The sequence below is a fragment of the Pseudorca crassidens genome, chromosome 6 (genome assembly GCF_039906515.1).
Source record: "Pseudorca crassidens isolate mPseCra1 chromosome 6, mPseCra1.hap1, whole genome shotgun sequence".
NCBI classification, from domain to species: Eukaryota; Metazoa; Chordata; class Mammalia; order Artiodactyla; family Delphinidae; genus Pseudorca; species Pseudorca crassidens.
In genome coordinates, this window is record NC_090301.1 from 61,882,041 (window position 1) to 61,904,375 (window position 22,335).

The 22,335-nt window shown below is 41.6% G+C and overlaps 1 protein-coding gene across 1 annotated transcript in view; it reads right to left on the bottom strand.

Annotated features, from left to right (window-relative positions):
• Positions 1–899: 899 nt before the first annotated feature.
• The window catches only part of LOC137225846 (myosin-IIIb-like), a 34,740-nt gene continuing 13,304 nt past the window's right edge, over positions 900–22,335 (bottom strand). Inside the window, exons 5-6 of the mRNA XM_067739882.1 lie at positions 20,391–20,467; positions 900–1,049 (exon numbers count right to left, since the gene is read on the bottom strand). Coding sequence (XP_067595983.1) covers positions 900–1,049; positions 20,391–20,467 — 227 coding nt within the window. The remainder of the gene's footprint in view (positions 1,050–20,390; positions 20,468–22,335) is intronic.

The window sequence follows — 22,335 nt, forward strand, 5'->3', positions numbered from 1 at the left end:
CAGAGCCTCATCTGCATATAAATAGACCTAATCAGAAATGCAAACTGCAATCAGGAGACATTTTTAAAGACTGTGATAGCTGTGTGATTGTGCAGATAAGGAAAGGTTAACACTTGTATTGTTAGAGCAGTTAAGTGGCTCCCAGCCGGCCCAGGGCCTTCCTTTGAAAGAGACATGTGGAAGGTACAAATCTCCCAACCGGCAACCCTCCTGGATGCAGCTTTCCAGAGCTTCATTTTCTGTAACTAGAGGCTTGAGCAGGCCAAACATCAGCCCTATTCTGATGAAAGACAAACAACCAAACCTCTTGTACAAACCCTTAATGAATACAGACAATAGAAAATAAAATGGCATTTAAATACCCTTCAAATAGATCTCTTTCAGCACAATTGCCCATTGAGACAGAAATTAAAGGATGGAGAGAAAGTCATGACTGATGTAACATTTTTCTGATATTTTTTAGTGCTGGCATACATTTTATTTCATCCCTAAGTTTTTCAGCATACTGGAGAAAGAGTCAAACTCGAAAAAAAAAAAAATAACCAGACATGATTATATAATTTAAAAAGAAAACACCAGTATTTAGACAGATTACTTAATCCAACACCACATTTTCAGTCTTCTCGCGCAAAGCGCAAAAAATGAACATGTCAAAAAAATTAGAGTACTGAAAATATGCAATTGTTATGACATAGTCCTATCATTTTTAGAATATGTTACATTTCAGGAACACCCTCTCCCCCACTTTCCTGCATCTGCCCCCACTTCCCCACAAAAAAGAAATACATTTTACAATCAGGCTTTCACAGGTTTGGAGAGAAACTGTTTATGAACAATTTATTATCCTTAAAGAGCCTCTTTCACAAAGAACTAATAAGCCAAGAGCGCCATCTTGTGTCTTACCTTGGAATCTTAAAAAGCGTTTTCACAGGATGCATGTCAAACAGGGGAGGGTCTCCATCCCCCAGTTCAATAGCTGTGATCCCCAAGGACCAGACGTCACAGCGAGCATCATAGGAAGAGTCATACTGCTGCTCACAAGCAATGACCTATCAGACAAAAGCAGGACACAACACATCAACCCCACCCACTGACACCACAGATGTCCTGAAAGGCCCTTGGTCGATCTTAGCCCCCTTCTCAGTTCCCTTGGCTATACTGATATTAAATTCCAGTAATAATAAGATGTCCATTTTCTAGGCCTTATTTGTGTGATTGATTTATCATCCGATATGTTCATTAACTTTTAAAAATGTATCAGTTCAGTTCAAGAAACATGCATTGAACCCTCTAGATACCAAGAACAGTGCAAGGGGAGGCATAAGGGTGAATACCTCACCACAGCCACCCTAATGTCCTTTAAGGAAAGGCTTTGTCTAGATCCTTCATCTCATTACCAGCCGCTGAATTCAACAGTGAGGAGCAACTGTTCTCAAAGATGCCTACCTCCTGCACAAAGTCCCTAGGAGCACAGCATTTGAGCAGAAAGCTGCTGGGAGACTGATGTGCTTAACTTAGAAGAGGAACCACTCCCTCCCATTCCCCTTTTCCAAGAAAATTGGCCCCCTCCTCAAACCCCAACAACTGGTTTGTGTCTCAGCCCAGCTGCTGCTGAAGGTATTAGCTCTTCTAGGTGCAAGAGAAGGGGAACCAGAAAACGCCCTTGGGCTTGTCATTGGTTTGGAAAGTATGGAACCTTGTGGGGAAATCTTTTTCTATCAACGTTTTGAGTCAGACAGGAAAAGTCCCAGCACTTAGACTCTGGTGGCCATCACAGTGGGGTCAGGAGAAGGCAGGGGTGGGGCCAGAGGCTGTGCAGGAACCAAATGCTCCTATTTGACCTTAAATCTGCTTCCTTGACCAAGGATGACCCATGGCTATGAGCAGGTGGGAGACTTTTATTAGAGTCTGATGATGTTATGTCCAACAGCCTATGAGGTAGATAGACAGCATCACTGGAGACCGCAGCAGGGCCGAAGTGATGGTCCTGCCTGCCCTCTTTGGCTGTCAGAAGGTCTTTGACTTTGAATAAGATGGACCAACTGGCCATGGGGAGTAGAAGAGTGACGGATCTGGCTTATATATTAGCAGGCTACTGTGCTGAGGATACAATAATATGGAACATGAATAGAAGAAGCAAATCTAGTAAAGATGTTACTGCAGGACTCCAAACTAGAGACAGTGAGAAATAATCAGATTCTGATTATATAATTTTGAAGGCAGAGCCAACTGGATTTGCTGAATGGGACTTGTAAGGAAGAAGAGTTGAAGAAGAGTTCAGAGTTTTTAACCTGGGTGATTCCAAAACGAGATGGGGAAGACAGTCGGAGAAGTAGGTTTGGGTTGAACAGCAGGAGCTCCATTGGGGACATACTAAGTCCGAGATGACTGTGAGACTTCCAAATGGAGACTACTTTTAGCTGGGTAAGACGCAGACTTCTGACCTAGAGAATAAACACACGTTGTTTGAAGCCACTAAATGTGTGATATTATGATGTCAGTGACAGAAAACTAATACACCTGCTCTCTGCCAGACCCAGTTCACTGGTCGCGTGATGCCAAGCAAACATACCCGCCATCTTGCCCAAGACTTGGTGTTCCTTCTCCTATAATTTCTGTCTACCCTCCTCTTCCAGTTTCTGCACTAAAGAACCTTTTTCTATGTACCTGCATCCTTGGCCTGATCCCAGCCCAACCCTCTGAATAGACTATCCCGCCATAGAACACCCTTTTAACACACAAAAATCATACTTTTAACACATTATTTTCAAATATGCATTCAAACTCAAGTTCAAATAATTCCGATTTTGGAAGCAGAGGCCATTACATTGCCCCCCGAAGATCTCACTTTCATCACCTCCATCTGGTGAGAAACTACATTATTCTAAAAGATCTCCAGAGAAGGCTATTTACCACCTTCCCTTCCAGAAATGACATTTCCAAATGTGTAAGACAAACATAATTTTAGACCTATCAATCAGCAAATAGTTCACCATTCTTATACATCCCTGTGAGAGAAAAAGAAATAAGCCTCTATCCTTCCCCAACAGGAGCTACGGCCAAGTGAAATTTAAAGTGAATCTATAATAAATCAAATGACAAACCATGACAACTAAAAATGTCCTAAGACAATACGTACTAGGATGTCCAATAAAGGATATGGGCTCCAAAAGCTTGGGATATTAGAGGGAGACCAATTCAGGCTAAGCAAGACAACAAAAAGTAAATAGTGCCCATAGTCCACAACTTCCAGAAAGAAATTCAAATCAACTTCTAGCTATCCTGGATGGGACACAGAAGGCAATTCCAAGAACCCGTCCAAATGTGGGAATGGAGACATCCTATCGATTCTCAAGTGCTGTCATAAAATATTCAAAACGTTTATCTGGTTTCCACTTCTCTTTACAGACAGTCACACATTATCTTCAGCTCAGTCTGATTAATAGAAGAGTATCTGTTGGCCAAATTCTCTTCCCTAAACTCAGCTTGTAATGTGACAAAAGAATTATTTAAGCTTAGCCTTCTAGAGAAGTTTATAGAAAATGTCTCTAGTAAAATAACTCACAAATAATTATTGAGTACCCATGAGCCAGGCATGGTACTAGGTAGGTATATAACCATTCTGTCAGGTAGGTACTACTATCACCTTTTGTAGGTATGGAAACTGAGGCATAGCACAGTTAAATAGCTTCCCCAGTACCCATAGCTAGTCATGGTCAGGGACAGAATTTGAACGCAGGCAGAGGAGAGACAAGTGAACAGATTATCACAATGTGATAAAAGTACTCTAAGTAATAAAGGTTCTATTCAAGAAACAGTTGAATTATCAACATCTGTACACATATTTTGACCAAACTAATCACATTTTTGAGATTTTTGTCACCTAAACTCTATCTCTTCAGAGGGAGTCTCTCTTTCCATCTCTCTTTATTGGGTTACATGTGATGGGATTCAAAGAGGTACTCTGAGAGGTTGCATCCCAACTGAAGGTCAACACATCCTAGAACTGGATTCCCTATCAATCCAACAACAAAATCTGCAACTATTTCTTTAGGAGAAAAAGTAATTTCATTCTCTTTAGCTCAGCATTCTCCTTGTCTCTAGGTAAAATAAAGCTGAGTTAAGAATGCTTAAATGGTCGATTGGTCTTGCCCCCAGGAGGAAGTGACCTCTCAAAGAGCTCTCTGAATCAGTTGTTACAATGCTCCACAAAGAAAAGGAGAGTGGCAATGTCAAGTAAGTGCACTGCCCTGGCACCAGGTTTCCCAGGTTCTATAAGTCATATTACAGGGGTGGGGAGAGAGGAGTCTGAAATGGTATTGACACAGGCCCAGGACCCCAAACACCTTGTCCTTTTCTACTCCTCAACCTCACCTCTACTGCCCCCAGGAGGAGACATGCCTAAGGCAAGTGTATTCTCTCCTCTACCTCAAGCTTTTACTTCAGTCATAGGAGTATAAATGATGCTGGTGGTAGTGGAATGGGGAAGATGGAATAGGTGTGAGAGAGAGTTCAAGGGAAGACTTGCAGGACTTGGGAGGCTAGGAAAAGGGACACACCAAGGAAGACAAACATTATGACCCTGGGTGACCAGGAGAATGATGGTGCCATTTATAAAACAGGGAAGTCAGGAAGAAGAAGTCAGTTTGGTAGGCAGTATAACAAGTTCAAATTGGGTCTAAGCTCTCCTCTAACCAGGTACAGAAAACTCATGTGTGCTCTTGGAAACTCACTTCTTTTTTTTCACATGTAGATGCAGTAAGAAAAACAAAATTCCATCAGGATCAGAAGCAGAATATACTAAAGGGTAACAATAAAGCACTGATGTGTTATCAGTGACTTCACGGAGTTTTATATTATAGTAAATATATCCTACATTTCGTTCGGAAAACCCGAACGAACTTTCTGGCCAACCCAATATATCATGAACTTCAACAAACTGGTAAATTTATCTTAATCCAGCATTGTGAATAGAAAAACTGCTAATGAATGTCAATTTTACAAAGTAAGAATTCTCCAAAGTTGATTTTAAAGTCCCACTAGCATGTTCATATGAAGAGGATATGCCTTCTGGAATGTTCCAAAAGATGTGTATGTAGACTGTTACAAAATATTTAGTGCACCTGGCAAAGGCTAAGAGCACAGAATAAAATGAATCAAAATAAAGAGAGCTCTAGTGCAGGATTTGCTAATGGCCTATTGGCTCCCAGATTAAATTATTGTCTCGCTGCTGAGTTTCAGGATGTATAAGTCCCTACATACTTCTGCATACTCACCTTTAACAATCTTCAACTCTTTGTCATGACATCGGTGAGTGTTTATACTGTTTCTGAGTTTTAATGAGTAGTTTTATCTACTTGGTGTTAATCTATCATTAACCTCATCACTCCTTCTAGGTTTTAAAGGGGCCAGTCTTAGGATCTCATCAATGTGACCTCTGAAGTAAACAGAAGTAACCCAGGGTAAGGATTATGTCTTATCTTTCTTCCTCCCTCATTCACATCAATTTGTGGCACTCATCAGAGAAGCTTTGTTGAAAAATCTTTGGATTGGAATCAGAAAGTCTGAACTCCATTATTCACCAGCTGGGTCCCTTTGAGCAAGTCCCGTGAAAACTCTGAGCTGAGGGTTCTTTAGTTATAGTGACCCCACTTTCTAGATCTATAAGATGGCAAGGTGGGGATGAATCATCTCTACTATCCCTTCCAGCTCTAATATTCTATGACTTAATGATTTCCAAATAAGTGGCTTTCTTATCTCAAAAAGATATCTCAAACTGAGAGACTAACCTCTCCATGCAAATTACCTAGCAGTAGATCATTCTGGGGTGTGAACTGGGTGGCTGGAACCTTGAGGGGATTTTATTGCCAGTATTTTGCAGAAGGTCTTAATGTCTATGAAAAGGTGCTGGTTGCTGTGACAATGCCTCCATTAAGGAAAATGAGCTTCAGCGACAGATCAATTGTTTGGATACTGGTTAATGGAGCATGTCCACATTCCTACCTTGAAATGCAAACTTATGGCTTTTCTGATACGTTTAGACTACACTGCTGCTTATTTTAGGAAGGGGAAAGACACTACTACTCGGATAACTAGCAATATCTGTGCACTAACAGCCTCAGTGCTCAATGCCAATTTTACCCAGAGGTGGGCTTGAGCCTCCCAAATGTTGGTCATTACCACCTTGGCTGCCCAAAACTTCTTTCTGGAGGGAACCAAGGACAAGAAATAAGTTTTCACTATAGTTTAGCTCTACTGGTCTTTGTAGCAAAGGCCAGCAGTCAGCTTTCCTTGTTAGGGCAGTTCTTCGTAAGCCTTCTTCAAGCTAACGGGTTCCAAAGTTGTAGATTCTAAATCTTCCCCAGTCACTCCCTCCTCCCCTCTCCTAAAGGAGTTTATAGGGTAAAACTGCACCCACAACTTGATAACGCAACCGCTTTGACACATGTCATCTCCTTATCCATCCCGGGCATGGTCCCCTGAGTTCCGTTGAGGAAGCTGGCCCTTTCCTCAGCCATGAGCTGGAGAAAAGTAACTGTGAAAAGCTCTGGGGCTGTGAAAAGACTTGCACCTCTGCATGGTGCAAGAAAATCCCAGAGCAAGCCATCTTCATTTTGGTAGCCACCCCCTCACTGGATAACTTTAGCAAATTATTTAATCTCCCTGTATCTCTTCTTCCTATGCAAATTAAACAATCCCTTCCTCATGGGTCTTATCTGAAGCACTGCTTAGGAAAATGCAGGTTACCCAGGTTTTTCTATGGCACCAAAATGTTAATAGTAGATATCATCAGGTCACTGATGTATGGGTAATATCCATTTTATTTATTTACTTCTTTAAAACTTTTTGCATTTTCTAAAATGTCTACAGGGAACATGGATTATTTCTATAACAAAAAGAACAAATTTTGTCTGTTTTTCTGTCTTGAAAATGTAAATAAGTATTAGAAAGTTTGCCTTTTCCTTCCTCAGGGGTATGTACTGGCTGTGGGGATTCTTCATCAGCAAGGTGACAGGTTAAAGGTGTTGTCTTGGTTGTAAAACCAGGGTCCCATGAATTTAAAAAGAATTAAAGAAATTCTCTTCTCAACCATATTCTTTTCCATTGTAAGCACCAGACTAGAGTTAGTACTTACACTTTCTCAGGCCACCACGAGCCCATGAAATGCCCCATGATTACATTTTCATTTCAGCCTAGACCAAGAGTAGGGCTTACTGATAAAGTTCCCAAGATAGGGGGTGAGATCCACCCTCTACCTCTTGCAGAAAGACTTGGGCTATAAGAACCTTAGAGAACAGTTTCTCCTCATCTCAAAGTCTTCATTATCTACAAAGAACATCTGTATTAAACTGGATGTAAAGGGGACAAAAAACAGTCAATGTATGAACTCCTGCATTCAGAAAACCTAGATTTCTCCAACCTGTTTAACTTAAACCATTTATCAAATGATATATCAAAGAGCTGCTGGGCTGAAATCTCTTTCAATAATGTGATTTTTAACCAATACTTTCAAGCAAATAATATTATAGTAGCACCATCCACCATAAGGAAAAATATGTTTTGCTCTTATAAAAAATGATTTACCAAACTTAAAAAACAATAGATGTTATTCAGACTATTTTATTTTTCCACTAATATTTTAAAATGTCATTAAAAATGCAATTAGGTTTGCTTTATATGATCTGATTTCTCATCTTACTAGAATTGATCATGTGATCCAAAATTATAACCAAAGGTCAAGATTAAAATTTCACTCAAGTACAGATGCAAAATGCTGTTATCTCAAGAGCTAAATTTCAGCTCACAAAGAGGCAAAGCAAATAAACCTACAGCTATTAATCTTTGGCTGACCTTGAGCCCCAAAATACAGTCAATAGACTGGCAAATAAGATAGGCTGAGAGGTAGGAAGGCAAATAGGATTCTTAATTTTGCTTACATAATTCACACAGCATAATTGATAAATGTTATTGATCATAAAGATTTCTAAAATGGAATTTCCCTGGAATTGTAAATTGCAGTTATAAATATTCCAGTGGCAAATATTATTCATCAGTTTTACATACAAACATCTTAAAGTGTTACAAGCTGAGATACTGAACAAGCACATGAAATCTCTTCCCTTGAATGAAATATAACTTTGAGGGAGGATACATTTGAGATTTGAGTTTTTTTGCTACGAGGATGTGGACTAGAAGAACTGAAATTTATGGGGGGTTTTATTTCTTCTTTTTTTTTTTTAGTTCATTCATAAAACTCAAGACTAGAACTGAATCTATACTTTGTATGCTAAGAAACTGCCAGAAATAATTTAAATTATACTGTTCTTATGAAATTCAGAAAGGTGTAATTAAAATATGATGTTCTACAAGTCTTTTCTCAGGATTGTAACATTCAGCTTATGCCTTTAGAAAAATAAAACAAAGTTCAAATTAAAAACACTCAGGGCATCCCTGGTGGCGCACTGGTTAAGAATCCGCCTGCCAATGCAGGGGACATGGATCCGATCCCTGGTCCGGGAAGATCCCACATGCCGCGGAGCAACTAAGCCCCTGCGCCACAACTACTGAGCCTGTGCTCTAGAGCCCGCGAGCCACAACTACTGAAGCCTGTGCGCCTAGAGCCCGTGCTCCACGACAAGAGAAGCCACAGCAATGAGAAGCCCGCGCACCGCAACTAGAGAAAGCCCGTGCGCGGCAACTAAGAGCCAACACAGCCAAAAATAAATAAAATTAATTAATTAATTAATTTAAAAAAATAAAAAGACACAGAACACACATACACAACATCACTTCCCACCATGGCTGGTGGAGGGCAGAGGGGGACTGTTCTGGGTTTGAGGCCAGCATACACATTGGTTTTTGCACTTAAATTCCCCAAAGCCCTGGGAACATATCACTTATACTTAACTATATGGTAAGCCCTTCTCTCAAACTCAGGACCAGTATCACAGAACTCCCCTGTGAAAGGTAAATCAGCGACCCCAAATTTTTGTATGTGTCCTTAGTACTCAAAGGCTCCAAAGGAACACATTTGCTTAGAGACCCAGGATCATCCCACCACCCTCCCCAGCTCCAGCAGCTTCCCCACCTCAGAGATGGATGCTGGAAGGGATCCTAGGATTCATTAAGTCAACCCCCCTATTTCACAGAGGAAGAAACTAAGGTGCTGGGGGAGAGCTGACCTGTCCAGAGTCACAGAGCTGGTTTGTGGCCAAACCAGGAGCAAACTCCATGGTTCCCGCATGAGGGAAGCATCTCCTGGGGATTATTATGGTACACAGAATGCTGAGCCATTGCCAAAGGGATGTCGTGCTCCATAAGCCACAGCCACACCATAATCTGAGCGTGTAAGCACGCCCTCCATTTAAGCAGATGGAGTTCCTGCCGCCTCTCACTTCCCCTGTCCCCTCACTTTCCCTTCCGCTGCCCCTTTCCTTTGTCAGCTAGTGCTCCAATTCTACCAGAGTTCAGTTTAGGAAAGAATGAGTAGGAGTTCTATAATTCAGTTCATTTTACAGCTGTTAAGTCAGGTATTCTTACCCCAGGTGAGGAAACAGATTCGGATGGGCTAAGAAATTTCTCAAAGTCATACAGCTAGTAGGTAACGGAACTAAAGCATAAGCCCGTGACAAGAAACTAATGGTGGGGGGTTCTCCTCCACAGTACATCTGAAAAACAGGAAGGGAAGCAAATCAAACAGAATATCTGAATGCTCCCACACGGGCATACCCCTTTATCTGCACGTAGTCTCTGGGTTCTGTCCTCTCCCAGGCTGATGTCACCAGGCAAACCAGAATGCCCTTGGGAATGTCACACATTCCTACCAAAGAGTGATTTCCTTTAACCGTTTAAAGAAGGTGTGGGGAAAAGCTGGGCCATAATAGAGCACCATAAATACAAGTCTGCACACCCCTACCTGCTCCTGCTTCATCTCCACCCCAAGGCTCCTCTGGGTCTCATTCCTAATGCTGACTGCCTGCCTCTCTTTTCTTTCCTCCAACAGCTCAAGGACCGTGGGACAGAGGAGCCGATGCCGCGTTGGCCTAGCCGTGAACTCCCTTTCCCTTTCTTGGGGCTGAGCCCCTATTCCCTGGGCGGGGCAGTGGAAGCACTGACCAGAGGGTAGCCACCAGGTGATGTGAGACTCAGAGCTCAGGAAGAGCAGAGGCGGGCTCTGACGTTTCTTCAGCAAACACTTCTGCCCCTGCAGGAACAGTTCTTCCTCTTTGGTGGATGGAGAAGGGGAAACAGCAGGTGTCTTGCCCTTCTCACCTCCGCAGAGAGGGGTGGGAGGACAGCCTGGAAAGTTCCAAATGCTCACAGAGGCTACTACTTTGAAACATCTTACTTAGCACTGAGCAGAAGGCAGGATGGGGAAGGGGGGATATGAGGCCTCTGCTCTGGGCTCACGTGCTTCTGCACATCTGGGAGCTGAGGCCTCAGATGGGGTCCTATATTTAGACCCGCCAGGAAGAGGGTAACAACAAGTCACCGTCACCTCCAGGGCCAGCCCCCCACCTCCACACTGACAGATGACATATGACTCAACCCCACAGAGCTCCAGCTGAGAGGGGAGCTATCGCTGAAGCTGAGGGTACAATCCGGGGCTGCACCAGTCACTCTGCCCTTGCCCTGGGCCCTTTACCCGCCGGAGCCCCAGGTGCCTGGGTTGTGCTCCAGGCCCCTTGAAGGCAGAAGCACTCTGGGAATGCAGGCAGGGTCAGCCCCAGAATGAGAAGGGAGGGAATCCCTACTTCTTGGAGACTGACACAGGAATCTGGAGGGAACTGGGGAACACAAATGGCTACAGAATCTCAGAGGTGAATGCCTTGGGGGAAGACGCACAGGTCTTTCAGCCAAGGATCCAAGGTTCTAAACCCCTCACTTGAACCTGTTGAGCAACCAAAGCCTACACTCCTCACAGTGAAGTGACTGGCAGATGGGATCCCAAGAATCCTCAGCCTTTTAGAACAGAGTCAGGTAAGATCAGACCCTAAAGGTCTCGCCATTGCCATTGTCTCACCCTTATTGAGATCTTGGAGAGATCCCACCTTCCTCATCTGACTAATACCAGAGGCACGGAATGTGAGAGCTGGAAGAAGCTTTTCCCCCTGGAAACCATAAATGTTCTCTGAAACACAGAAGGGACCCAGGAGGCAGAGACTACCCAGGCCAGTCTCCTTCCAGCTGAGAACAGGATAGGGAGGGTTGGGCTCAGGCAATAGGCACCACCGTTTTTAAAGCACTTACTATGCTGGGTACTGCAGCAAGCACTTTCAGTACATCGTTTCACTTTGTCCTCTGATGCTGTTGGTCAGTGATCAGGTGGGTAAGCAGAGTATCTATGATTTGCTCCCAGGTGTATCTGACTCCAAAGTTTGTACTCTTATCTCTTCTACCAAACGTGAAGCCATATTAAAATAACTGAACCACAATCGCTTTTTTAAAATGAGTGGCAGAGCTGTAACTATTTAAAATCCAAATCTCCTAAATTCTATTCTGAAGAACTTTGTTATTTTATTTTTCCAGATCCTTCCCTTGGGCATTAATTACATTGGTTTCTAGTGTCATGTTGAAATATTGCACTTTCCTCAACATATTAGGAAGTATAATTTTTATCTAAAATAATTTTTAATTTGGAAAAGAAAGACATTCATCTTATCTGGTACACTGGTGGTTGCAATTAAATGGTTTGCTCTAGTATAGTGGCTAAGAGGGAGGGTTTTGGAGCTAAATACCTGGGTTAAAATCCTGGTGGCCTCACCTAACAACCTGTCCAAGGACAAGAACAGTACTTTCTGTGACTTACTTCCTTTCTCTAAAACATTGGACTAGTAATAGCAGTAACTTTATGGGGTTATTGTAAGGATTACAGATGAATTAATTCATACAAAGCACTTAGTGCCTGGCACATAGTAAGCACTCAACAGATGCTATTAATTCTTATTAGGTACCAAACCCATTAGCTAGAGCTTAGGGAACAAAATGGTAATAATGACAACAATAATATTTCAGCTCTGTAGTGGTTTATGGCTTTCTCAGCCCCTCAACAAAAAATATCTCTTTTGTCATTTCTATTCCTGGCAGTGCCAAAGGAAATAGCATTATTGTATCATTTAGCTAAGAACGGCATAATTGACGAAGGCAACAGTGGTTGCAAAAAGCCTGCGATATTTCTGCATTGGTGTAAGCCAGTTGTTATGGCAACCGTCCCCAGTCAACCCTTTGCCAGGGAGAGAGAGACCCATTTTTGGAGCCGTCACAGCACATCTGTTTCTCTACTCAGCTGATTAGCTCTTGTTTGCAACAATTAGCAGATGGAAGTAAAAATGAAAAAAAATTTTTTTTAAAGAAACAAATATTTATTTTATCCACAAGTCTGCTTTCTAATACAGAAACAGACCTTTGGCTATTTTCGGAAGATTCCAAGTAAACGGGATCCTTAATATATAGGCTGCTTCTCTCATTGGTGGGATGGCAAAGTTTAGTCAATCTATACATTACACGTGATAGGTCCTTCATGTATGTCTTTTAAAATGATGTGTCTCCACCACCACTCCATCTCTGCACGGCTTTGTTGTAGGAGCTGACTCAGCACACACTTTCCACACTGTACATCCCATATGAACACACTGAAGCAAAAGAATACAAGGCTGGTGGGCTAGGAAACCTGAATTCTGGGTCACGTCTGCTCTGAACTAGCATGAATAGTATCCTCTCCCTGCCTTAGTTTCTTCACCTGTAAAATGTAACTTGGATTCCCATGCTCTCTGAAAAGCCAAACAGCTCCAGTATTTACCAGATACGTGAATTTGGGCACAATACTTCCTACCCCTCTTTGAGCCTCATTTTCCTCAGTGGTAAAATGAAGAAAATAATATCTACTCTAGAGAGCTGTTGTGAGAATTAAATAAAATAATGTATTAAAAAAGCACCCGGGGCTTCCCTGGTGGCACACTGGTTAAGAATTCAATGCAGGGGACACGGGTTTGAGCCCTGGTCCAGGAAGATCCCACATGCCGCAGAGCAATTAAGCCCATGCGCCACAATTACTAAGCCTGTGCTCCAGAGCCCTCGAGCCACAACTACTGAAGCCCGCGCGCCTAGAGCCCGTGCTCCACAACGAGAAGCCACTGCGATGAGAAGCCTGTGCACCGCAACCAAGAGTAGCCCCCGCTCACCTCAACTAGAGAAAAGCCCGCGCGCAGCAACGCAGACCCAATGCAGCCAAAAATAAATATATTAAATAAATAAATTTAAAAAAAAAAGAAAACTAAATGACTTACTGGGCATATAGTATCTGACACATGTTAGGTACTTAGTTAAAAAAAAAAGAAAAACAGCACCCATCCCAGTCCCGGTGCATCAGTAAGTGAAAGTTTCCTTCCCACTGTATACCTGCTTAGTAGGTGGAATATGCAAACTATCTGACAATCAGCTGCACACGGCACTGAAGCTGGTCCTTGAGGTCCCCTTCTCGCCAGACATTACCCCCTGGAGTTGCTGGACCATTAGAAAATCTGGGTGTCACAAGGGAAGAGACAGGCACCTCTCGTGGTCAAGGAGCACTCAAGGGGTTCTGGATGGCAGCCACTTACCATCTAGAACAGAAGTATTTCAATATTTTAACAATCAGCGTGGTCACACCAGTGCATCCCAGCTAACTGTAAGGCGTTATTTTAACAGAGACTACAAATATTTGTGAAAGTTCTATGCAGATGTGGGATGTTATTACTCTATCCTTATAAGAAACTGGCTATCAGGAGAGAGGGAAGGAGAAAAGAGGCAATAAACATGGGTAAAGGGAGGACTGTGTTAACATACATATATGTCTGAGATACAAGCCAATGTCACAGGCAGGCAGGGAGACCAGAGGCTCGATGTCAACAGAAGGTTGAGGGAAGTGACCTGAGCCAAACATCTCAGGAGATAATCCCAAGATGCTTGGCCAGAGAGCAGGTAGGACAGCACAAAATTCTCAAGGTACTGAGGGCTCACGTGAGAAGGCCATTTGTTATGGTATGTCCAGAAGAACATATGGTACATTCTAGCACATCCAGAAAGAACTGTGTTTGCCTCAAACACCTTAGGCTGAGAGAGATCAGTGTGTGTGTGTGTGTGTGTGTGTGTGTGTGTGTGTGTGTGTGTGTGTGTGTGTGTGTGTGTGTGTGTGTGTGTGTGCTCGCAGATAGGCAAAGCTGAGCTCTCCAACTAAGCTAGCACCTGTAACATGTAGACCTGTAGGTTGCAAATGACTGATTGATTACCTTGGAAATCAGAATTATTTACTAGAGGAGGGATGTTAAGTATTTGGAGGGTTGTTATAGGTTGAATCGTGTCCTCCAAAAAAAAAAAGATATGTTAAGGTGCTAGCCCCCAGGACCTCAGAATGTGAAATTATTTGGAAATAGGGTCGTTGCAGATGTAATTAGTTAAGGTGAGGTCATACTGAAGTAGATGGGCCCGTAATCCAATATGACTGGTGTCCTTACAACATGACGGCCATGTGAAGACAGACAAACAGGGAGAACGCAATGTGATTACAAAGGCAGATATTGGCGATACGGAGCTGCTAGCCAAAGAACGCCAAAGACTGCCAGCAAATCACCAGAAGCTAGGAAGAGACAAGGAATGATCCTAGAGGCTTCAAAGGGAGCATGCCCTGCTAACACCTTGCTTTTGGACTTCTAGCCTCCAGAACCGTGAGATAATAAATTTCTGTTGTTTTAAACCACCAGTTTGAGCTACTTTGTATGGCAGCCCTAGGAAACTAGTATGGAGTGGCCACGGCTTTGATCCCAGGACAGGAGGAGAACCCACTTTAACTTCTTGGCTGGCCAAGGGCAGCTCCAAGGGAATAAAGGGGGTATCTGTTGGATTGTACCATGGGTGCTTTCACTGGTGGCTGCTAGAATACTGGAGCCCCTGCTGTCCCTCAGACACTCACAGACAATGTTGTCCTAACCGCCTCCAGGTCTGTCCCTAACAATGAAGCCATGCAACTTGCAGCAGTCACAGCCAGGGAAATCTAAGAACCTGGGTTTCTGATGGCTTTACTGAGCTGCTGAATCAACAAAGTATGGAACCACCTACCTCTGTACTCACAGGAGAAACTTCATTTCCTATTGCTGAAGTCATTTTGCTCAGGGTAATCTTGTTAAATACAGTTTCTATGTTGAGCATCTTTCTTTCCCTCTTAAAATCATCTTCCTGAGTCATAGTATGCTACTGACGTACTCAGTTTGTAAAAAAACTGTACTGACCTTGACTTTTAGATTAACTCTTACTATGCCAGCCAATATTTCCCCAGTAGCATTGTTTCAAAGTACTATCACACTAAGCGCACCCCCTAAAATTTTTCTTCTCCTACACTGCTGAGTTGATACTGTTTTTACCCAGCATCTTTCAACTTTATGAGCGTCCACATGAGATGTCAAGAGGAAATAAGTGGAGAGTGTTGTGAATATGATAGTCAGGTCATGATGCATCTTCAAGCTGCCCCGGTGAACTGCTGTTTGGACTGCGTGTCAAAGTTTGACTGTGGTCTGGTCACATTCCATTAGCTACCTGGTTTGAAGCATAGCCTATTTGAATTAAATATTGTAGTTAGGCTGGTGAAATCAAAATGGAAATACACAAATGGGAAAAGAATAATTTGGTTCAATTTCTCAAAAATAAAATAGGATCAAGGATCACTCTGCTGCGTTTTCAAAATAAAAGCACTGGTGGCATGCAATGGTTTTATGACACTGGCATTGGCATTGCACACATTGCTGTCATATTTAATCTAAATACCACTTACTCACACAAGCAGAAGTGAAAGCATATTAGGATCAATATACTATGCAGGCCACCATACGAAGACAATGTCCATTTGAACCACTACTGATTATACTTTCAAGGACTCGTCTTGACCCAAAGCCTGGCTCACGGAAGAGAGTATAAATCTTTGTTGAATGGAATGCTACTTAGCCATAAAAAATAATGAAATAACGCCATTTGCAGCAACATGGATGGACCTAGAGATTATCATACTAAGTAAAGTCAGTCAGACAGAGAAAGACAAATACCATATGATATCACTTATATATGGAATCTAAAATATGACACAAATGAACTTATCTCCGAAACAAAAACAGACTCACAGACATAGAGAACAGACTTGTGGTTGCCAAGGGGGAGAAGGGATGAGGGAGGGATGAACTGGGAGTTTGGGATTAGCAGATGCAAACTATTATATATAGAATGGATATACAACAAGGACATACTGTATAGCACAGAGAACTGTGTTCAGTATCCTGTGATAAACCATAATGGAAAGGAATGTGAAAAAGAATATATATATATATGTGTATATATATAACTGAATCACTGCTATATAGCAGAAATTAACACAACATTGTAAATCAGCTATACTTCAGTAAGATAAAAATTTGTTTTTTAAGTTTGTTGAATTGAACTGACAAATGGAAGATTATTCCTGTGGACACTCTTAAAAGACTCTTTGTTGGAAAGAGTAATTCTCCATTTGAAAAATAAAAATGTGAAGTTTGTGTAGGACTGAGTCTCAAGAACTGCAGCCTGGTCCCAAAGCATCTTGGATGCAAGCACATATCCTGAGAGAATCTCTGAGTCATACACAGAGCAACTGGGCACTTGCTCCTGAGAGGCACTGTCAAGGTCTCCGCCCCATCATCTGCCTACTGCTCAGTTTATCCACTACAGCAGGCAAGATGCAACACTGGCTTTTCCCTGATGAAAAGGGAACCAGTTTCAGGCAATCTGGGCAATGGAAGCTCACCATGGACCACTAAACTGCCTGTAAATAGAAACACTCCACATATTTTCTTCAACCCAGCTGAAACTGAAAAGTCACAAACACCTCATGAGAAATGTACAAAGCCAAGAGCAGGTTTGTCTTATTTGTATTTTGTGGTTCTGAGAACACCAACTTGCCGCGGATTGTAACGGGAACACCATCTTCTGAGTTATGCCACACTAAATATTAGTTGAGTGGCCTCAGTTATGCTTTCCTTTAATAATAAATTAATCAAAATCTACAGAGAAATTTGTGAATACCAATAGTTTTAAAGCCCTCCTCAAACTACCCTCCAAATTCATCTTCTCCTTTGACTTTTTTACCAATGTATTCATTCATCCAACAGATGCTTATTGAGCATCTAGCCTGTATCAAGCACTACACTGAGAGCTGGGCATCCCAAGTCCCCGCCAGAGTTCAGAGTCCAATTGGGAGACCTGCTTACCAACAACTATTGGGTTGACCAAAAAGTGCCTTTGGTTTTTAAGTAAAAACAAAAGACACATTTTTCATTTTCACCAAGAACTTTATTGAACAACGTATTCAATGCTTTATTCCACTACTTTCTGCCATTTTTCAGGCAAATTCATCATTCCATCTTCCCAAAACTTTTTATCTTTTTGAACAAAGAATTCTTCCAGGTGCCCTTTACAGTCTTCCAGGGAATTGAAATTTTTTCCATTAAGAGAATTTTGTAAAGACCAAAATAAATGGAAATCTGAAGGTACAATATCTGGTGAATATGGCGGATGAATCAAAACTTCCCAGCCAAGCTGTAATGGTTTTTGCCTGGTCATCAAAGAAACATGCGGTCTTGTGTTATGCTGATGGAAGATTATGTGTTTTCTCTTGACTAATTCTGGATGCTTTTCACTGAAGTGCTGCTTTCAGTTGGTCTAACTGAGAGCAGTACTTGTTGGAATTAATCGTTTGGTTTCCCAGAAGGAGCTCATAATAGAGGACTCCCTTCCAATCCCACCATATACACAACATCACCTTCTTTAGATGAAGACCGGCCTTTGGTGTGGTTGGTGGTGGTTCATTTCACTTGCCCCATTCTATGTTATTGTACAGTATCCACTTTTCATCCTCTGTCACAATTTGTTTTAAAAATGGAATGTTTTCATTATGTTTAAGTAGAGAATCGCACACGGAAATACAGTCAAGAAGGGTTTTTTTTTTGCTTAACTTATGTGGAACCCAAATATCAAAGCGATGAACATAGCCAAGCTGGTGCAAATGATCTTCAGCGCTTGATCTGGATATTTTGAGTATGTCAGTTATCGCCTGTGTGGTATAACATTGGTTGTTCTCAATTAATGTCTCAATTTGATCGCTGTCAACTTCAACTGGTCTACCCGACTGTGGAGCATTGTCCAGTGGGAAATCTCCAGCACGAAACTTTGCAAACCACTCTTGACACATTCAATCAGTCACATATACACTGCACACATACACTGCACACATCTTTTTTTTGCATATCAGTTGCGTTTTTACCTTTCTTGAAATGATAAAGCATAATATGCCAAAAGTATTGCGTTTTTTCTTCCATCTTCAATATTAAAATGGCTACACAAAAATTCACCAATTTTGATAAGTTTTTTTAAAATGCACACTGGTATGACAGCTGTCACAATACAATCTAACAAAATTGTTTTGAATGAAGTTAAAGACAACTAAGTGTTACTAGAGCCATCTTAAGGAAAAAACCGAACGAACCTTTTGGCCAACCCAATACAATACAATGGTCATGGTCTGCTAATGGAGGGTGTAAAGGCTGCAGTGGAAACTCAGGGAAAAGAACCTCAGTTGGCCAAGGATGAGGGAAGGTTTCCTAGGGGAGTTGCATTTGCGCTGAGACTTGAAGATTGAGGAGGAATGTTCCAGAGTTCTGAGGGCCATCCCAGATGATGTAACAATATATGGAAAGGTTTAAAGGAATGACACATAAGGATAGATTTGGAGAATTACCTGCTGTTCACTTCTGTTGAGGCATTAAAAACAAGTAAATTGGGGAAAAGTAACCTGAAATGAGGCTGGACAGTACAGAAGCTGGAATATGAAAGGCTTTGTTCCCCATTCTAAGGAATCTTGACTTTGTCCTACAGTGTTTCTCAAAGTGGGGTTCATGAGGTCCCTATGAAAATTTTTATGTTTTTGCTTTTGTTTCAATGATAGTTTATTAATAATAGTAAAATAGGAGAAGCTGCAATAAAAACATGTTCCAGATCATCTGGATGGCTAATTGACACACAATTTCAGTGCCCATATTTATGTTTATTATTAAGCCGGCACTAAGCCAACAGAGGCGTGCCAGTTAGAGGCCAAAGGATATGCTGTTTAAACAAAGAGATCACTCTCACTGAGTAAAGTGGTGGGAGAACTGGGTCACCACATGGTATGCGGCAGTAAGGTTGACAAAATAACTCAAAATAATCCATGCCATCATGCTCTGAAATATATTCACATTGCAAAGGACAACTGAGTTTCACAAAACAATGTCATTTGTCTCATTAAATTAAAGCTGTTTACTTGAACACTGCTGGCTTTGTAGTTTTTTCATAATACATTTTTTTCCCTTTTGGTTTTATAGCATTACAAATATAAATGACTAGATAAGTGTATGTCTAGTTTCATGGTTTTTAAAATCAATTTAAGATTTAAGTAAACACTGGAATCTGCAGGGATTTTCTTTTTCTCTAAAATGGGTCTGTCCATTATCCAATTATGAAAGAGAAGGCCATTGAGATAGAATAAATTTGAGCATATTGGCGTAAGCCAATTACTGTGTTAGGAGACCACCTTGGCAATCACACAGAGGAAGGAAAGCCCAGGGACAGAATGGAGATGGAAAGACCTCTAAGGAGATGATTGCTGAGTTCTCTTATTAAAAGAACCCATTTGCTTGATCCAAGAGAGCTGCTCTCAGGCCAGAGTGCTGTGGAATTAAAATGCTGACCTGACAAGCAAAGCTGTACAGTGCCTCTGTTTCAGGGTATGCGGTATCTAGCCCGAAGATTCCCCAAACTTCTATATGTGTCATTTCATAGAGGATTCTGTGGTAATGCCAGTACTAAATTAGGGCGAAATCCCAGGTTTTACTACAGAGCCAAAAAAGTACACAAGAGAAGTTACTATGTATCTGGTAACAAAAAAGCAACCAGGACTATGGCATATAGTTCTGTAAGCCAGCTGGAGCTGAAATCTGTCTCTTCACCAAGCCATGTGTCACTGGGGCTGCATCTATCCAGGGAAGGTGACTTTTTCTAATTTACACAATGGCTGGATGAACTTGTCAAGCCAGGACCCTTGTAGAGGGCTGCATCTTCTGGAGGGGGCACCTTTTTCTAACTGCATGAAGGTATTCTGTGGGCCAGCTGTGACTTAATCCCGATTTTCTGAAATTAAGTTCTGGTTTGTCATCATTATCACTCACCAAACCAGAACCCTCACAGTTCAATGAGGATAAAGGATTTTCTTCTTCCTGAAAGTGAAGTGTGTGACCTTCCCATAAAAAGGCATAGTACCAAGGCTCTCAGCAAATACAAAGAAATCGTTGCCCTCTGCTTACCTCAGGGGCCATCCAGAATGGGGTGCCGACAGATGTGTTTCTCCGCAGACGTGTACTGGTGAGTTGAGCTGAGACGCCTATAAGAAAAGGGTGTCACAATTCAGCAGTGAGCAGAAGATGATGCTAGACCAGGGGCTGGCAAACTTCTTCCATAAAGGGTCAGACAGAAAATATCTTAGGCTTTGCGAGCCTAAGGCTCTGTCACAGCTACTCAACTCTGCCATTGTAATGGAAAAGCAGCATAGACAACACAGAAGCAAATGAGTGCAGCTGTGTTTCCACAAAAATTCATTTATGGATGCATAGTTTTCACGGTCATAAAATATTTTTCTTTTGATTTTTTCCCAACCATTTAAAAATGTAAAAACCATTCTTAGTTCACAGGCCGTACAAAAACAGGAGGCAGGTCAGATTCGGTTCACAGGCTGTAGTTTGCCAACCACTGTGTGGGAGCATATATCTATCTAAATCGAGCATTTCTACCATACTGCTGCAAAATTGGAATCAAAAGAAAACATCAAGAACTAGGATCAACCCAAAATACCTTCCTACTATATTTCCAAAATATTTCAGGTGATATCTTTCTTAAAATGGTGCCTCATTTGATGGAGGAAGAAAATTGGCATGTATTATCTATAACAGAGCATCAGTGTAGAAGTAAAAAGTTTTCAGTGCCTTATCTTACCTAGAAGGCTGGAAACCTGACATGAAAAATACATTTGTCAAATGGAAAAAGAAATTGACTAATAATATTATTATCTAGGGCTCAATGTTGAGGACCTGAATTTTAATATAATTCCAATGTACTCTGTCATAGTCTTAAGCCAGCTCTCTTCTTTATGCCATAATGGATGTAAAGGTACACTGGATTAGGAGTCAGAAGACCTGTTTCCCATCTCAATTACGTCTTTTCCTAACTGTATGACCTCAAGCAGACAACCTCACTCTGAGCCTCAGTTTTCTTACCTTCAAATTGGGGATAATGCTACTCATCACACCTAACACAAAGAGTTCTTCTTAAATACCAAGTAAGAGAACAGCTGTGGGGGCTTCCCTGGTGGTGCAGTGGATAAGAATCCGCCTGCCAATACAGGGAACACGGGTTTGAGCCCTGGTCCGGGAAGATCCCACATGCCGCGGAGCAACTAAGCCCATGCGCCACAACTACTGAGCCTGCGCTCTAAAGCCCGTGAGCCACAACTACTGAGCCCGCGGGCCACAACTACCAAAGCCCACGCACCTAGAGCCCGTGCTCCAAAAGAGAAGCCACCGCAATGAGAAGCCCGTGCACCGCAACGGAGAGTAGCCCCCACTCGCTGCAACTAGAAAAAGCCTGCGCGCAGCAACGAAGACCCAATGCAGCCAAAAATAAATAAGTAAATTTTTAAAAAAATGGAACAACTGTGAAAATGATTTATAAATTGTAAAGTATTTTACAAATATAAGGTATTCTTTTATACCAAGCAAAATCTAATGCAGCCCTTAAGAGAATAACAATGGTGGCCACTAATGCTGTTGATAAGAACTTAGAAATCTGAATATGCTCATCAGCAAAAAACAGACCTTTAAAAACATTAGGCATAGATTTGCCAAGGACCATGGGTTGTTTTTTCAGGGTAGTTGTTATGCTAACTGCTTGCATTCCTTATTCTTTATTAGGAAGCCAAAGAGGGCTCTTTAAACTCTATTTAAACCCTCTGCAATTTTTCTTTGCTTTTTAGTAAATAAACCAATATACTTAGCGTAATTTCATTTATTTTTGAGTAATTTCTTCTGAGCAAATGATTCACTGATACATTTTAACACTGAATTCTTTCTTACCAATAAAACAATGAATATTCAAAATCATCAATCTTTTCTACTACACTGACAATGATAAAGAACATTTTAAAAAGTGCTTCTGTAAATGGTTTCTCATTATTTATAACAATCATGCTGAGGTACT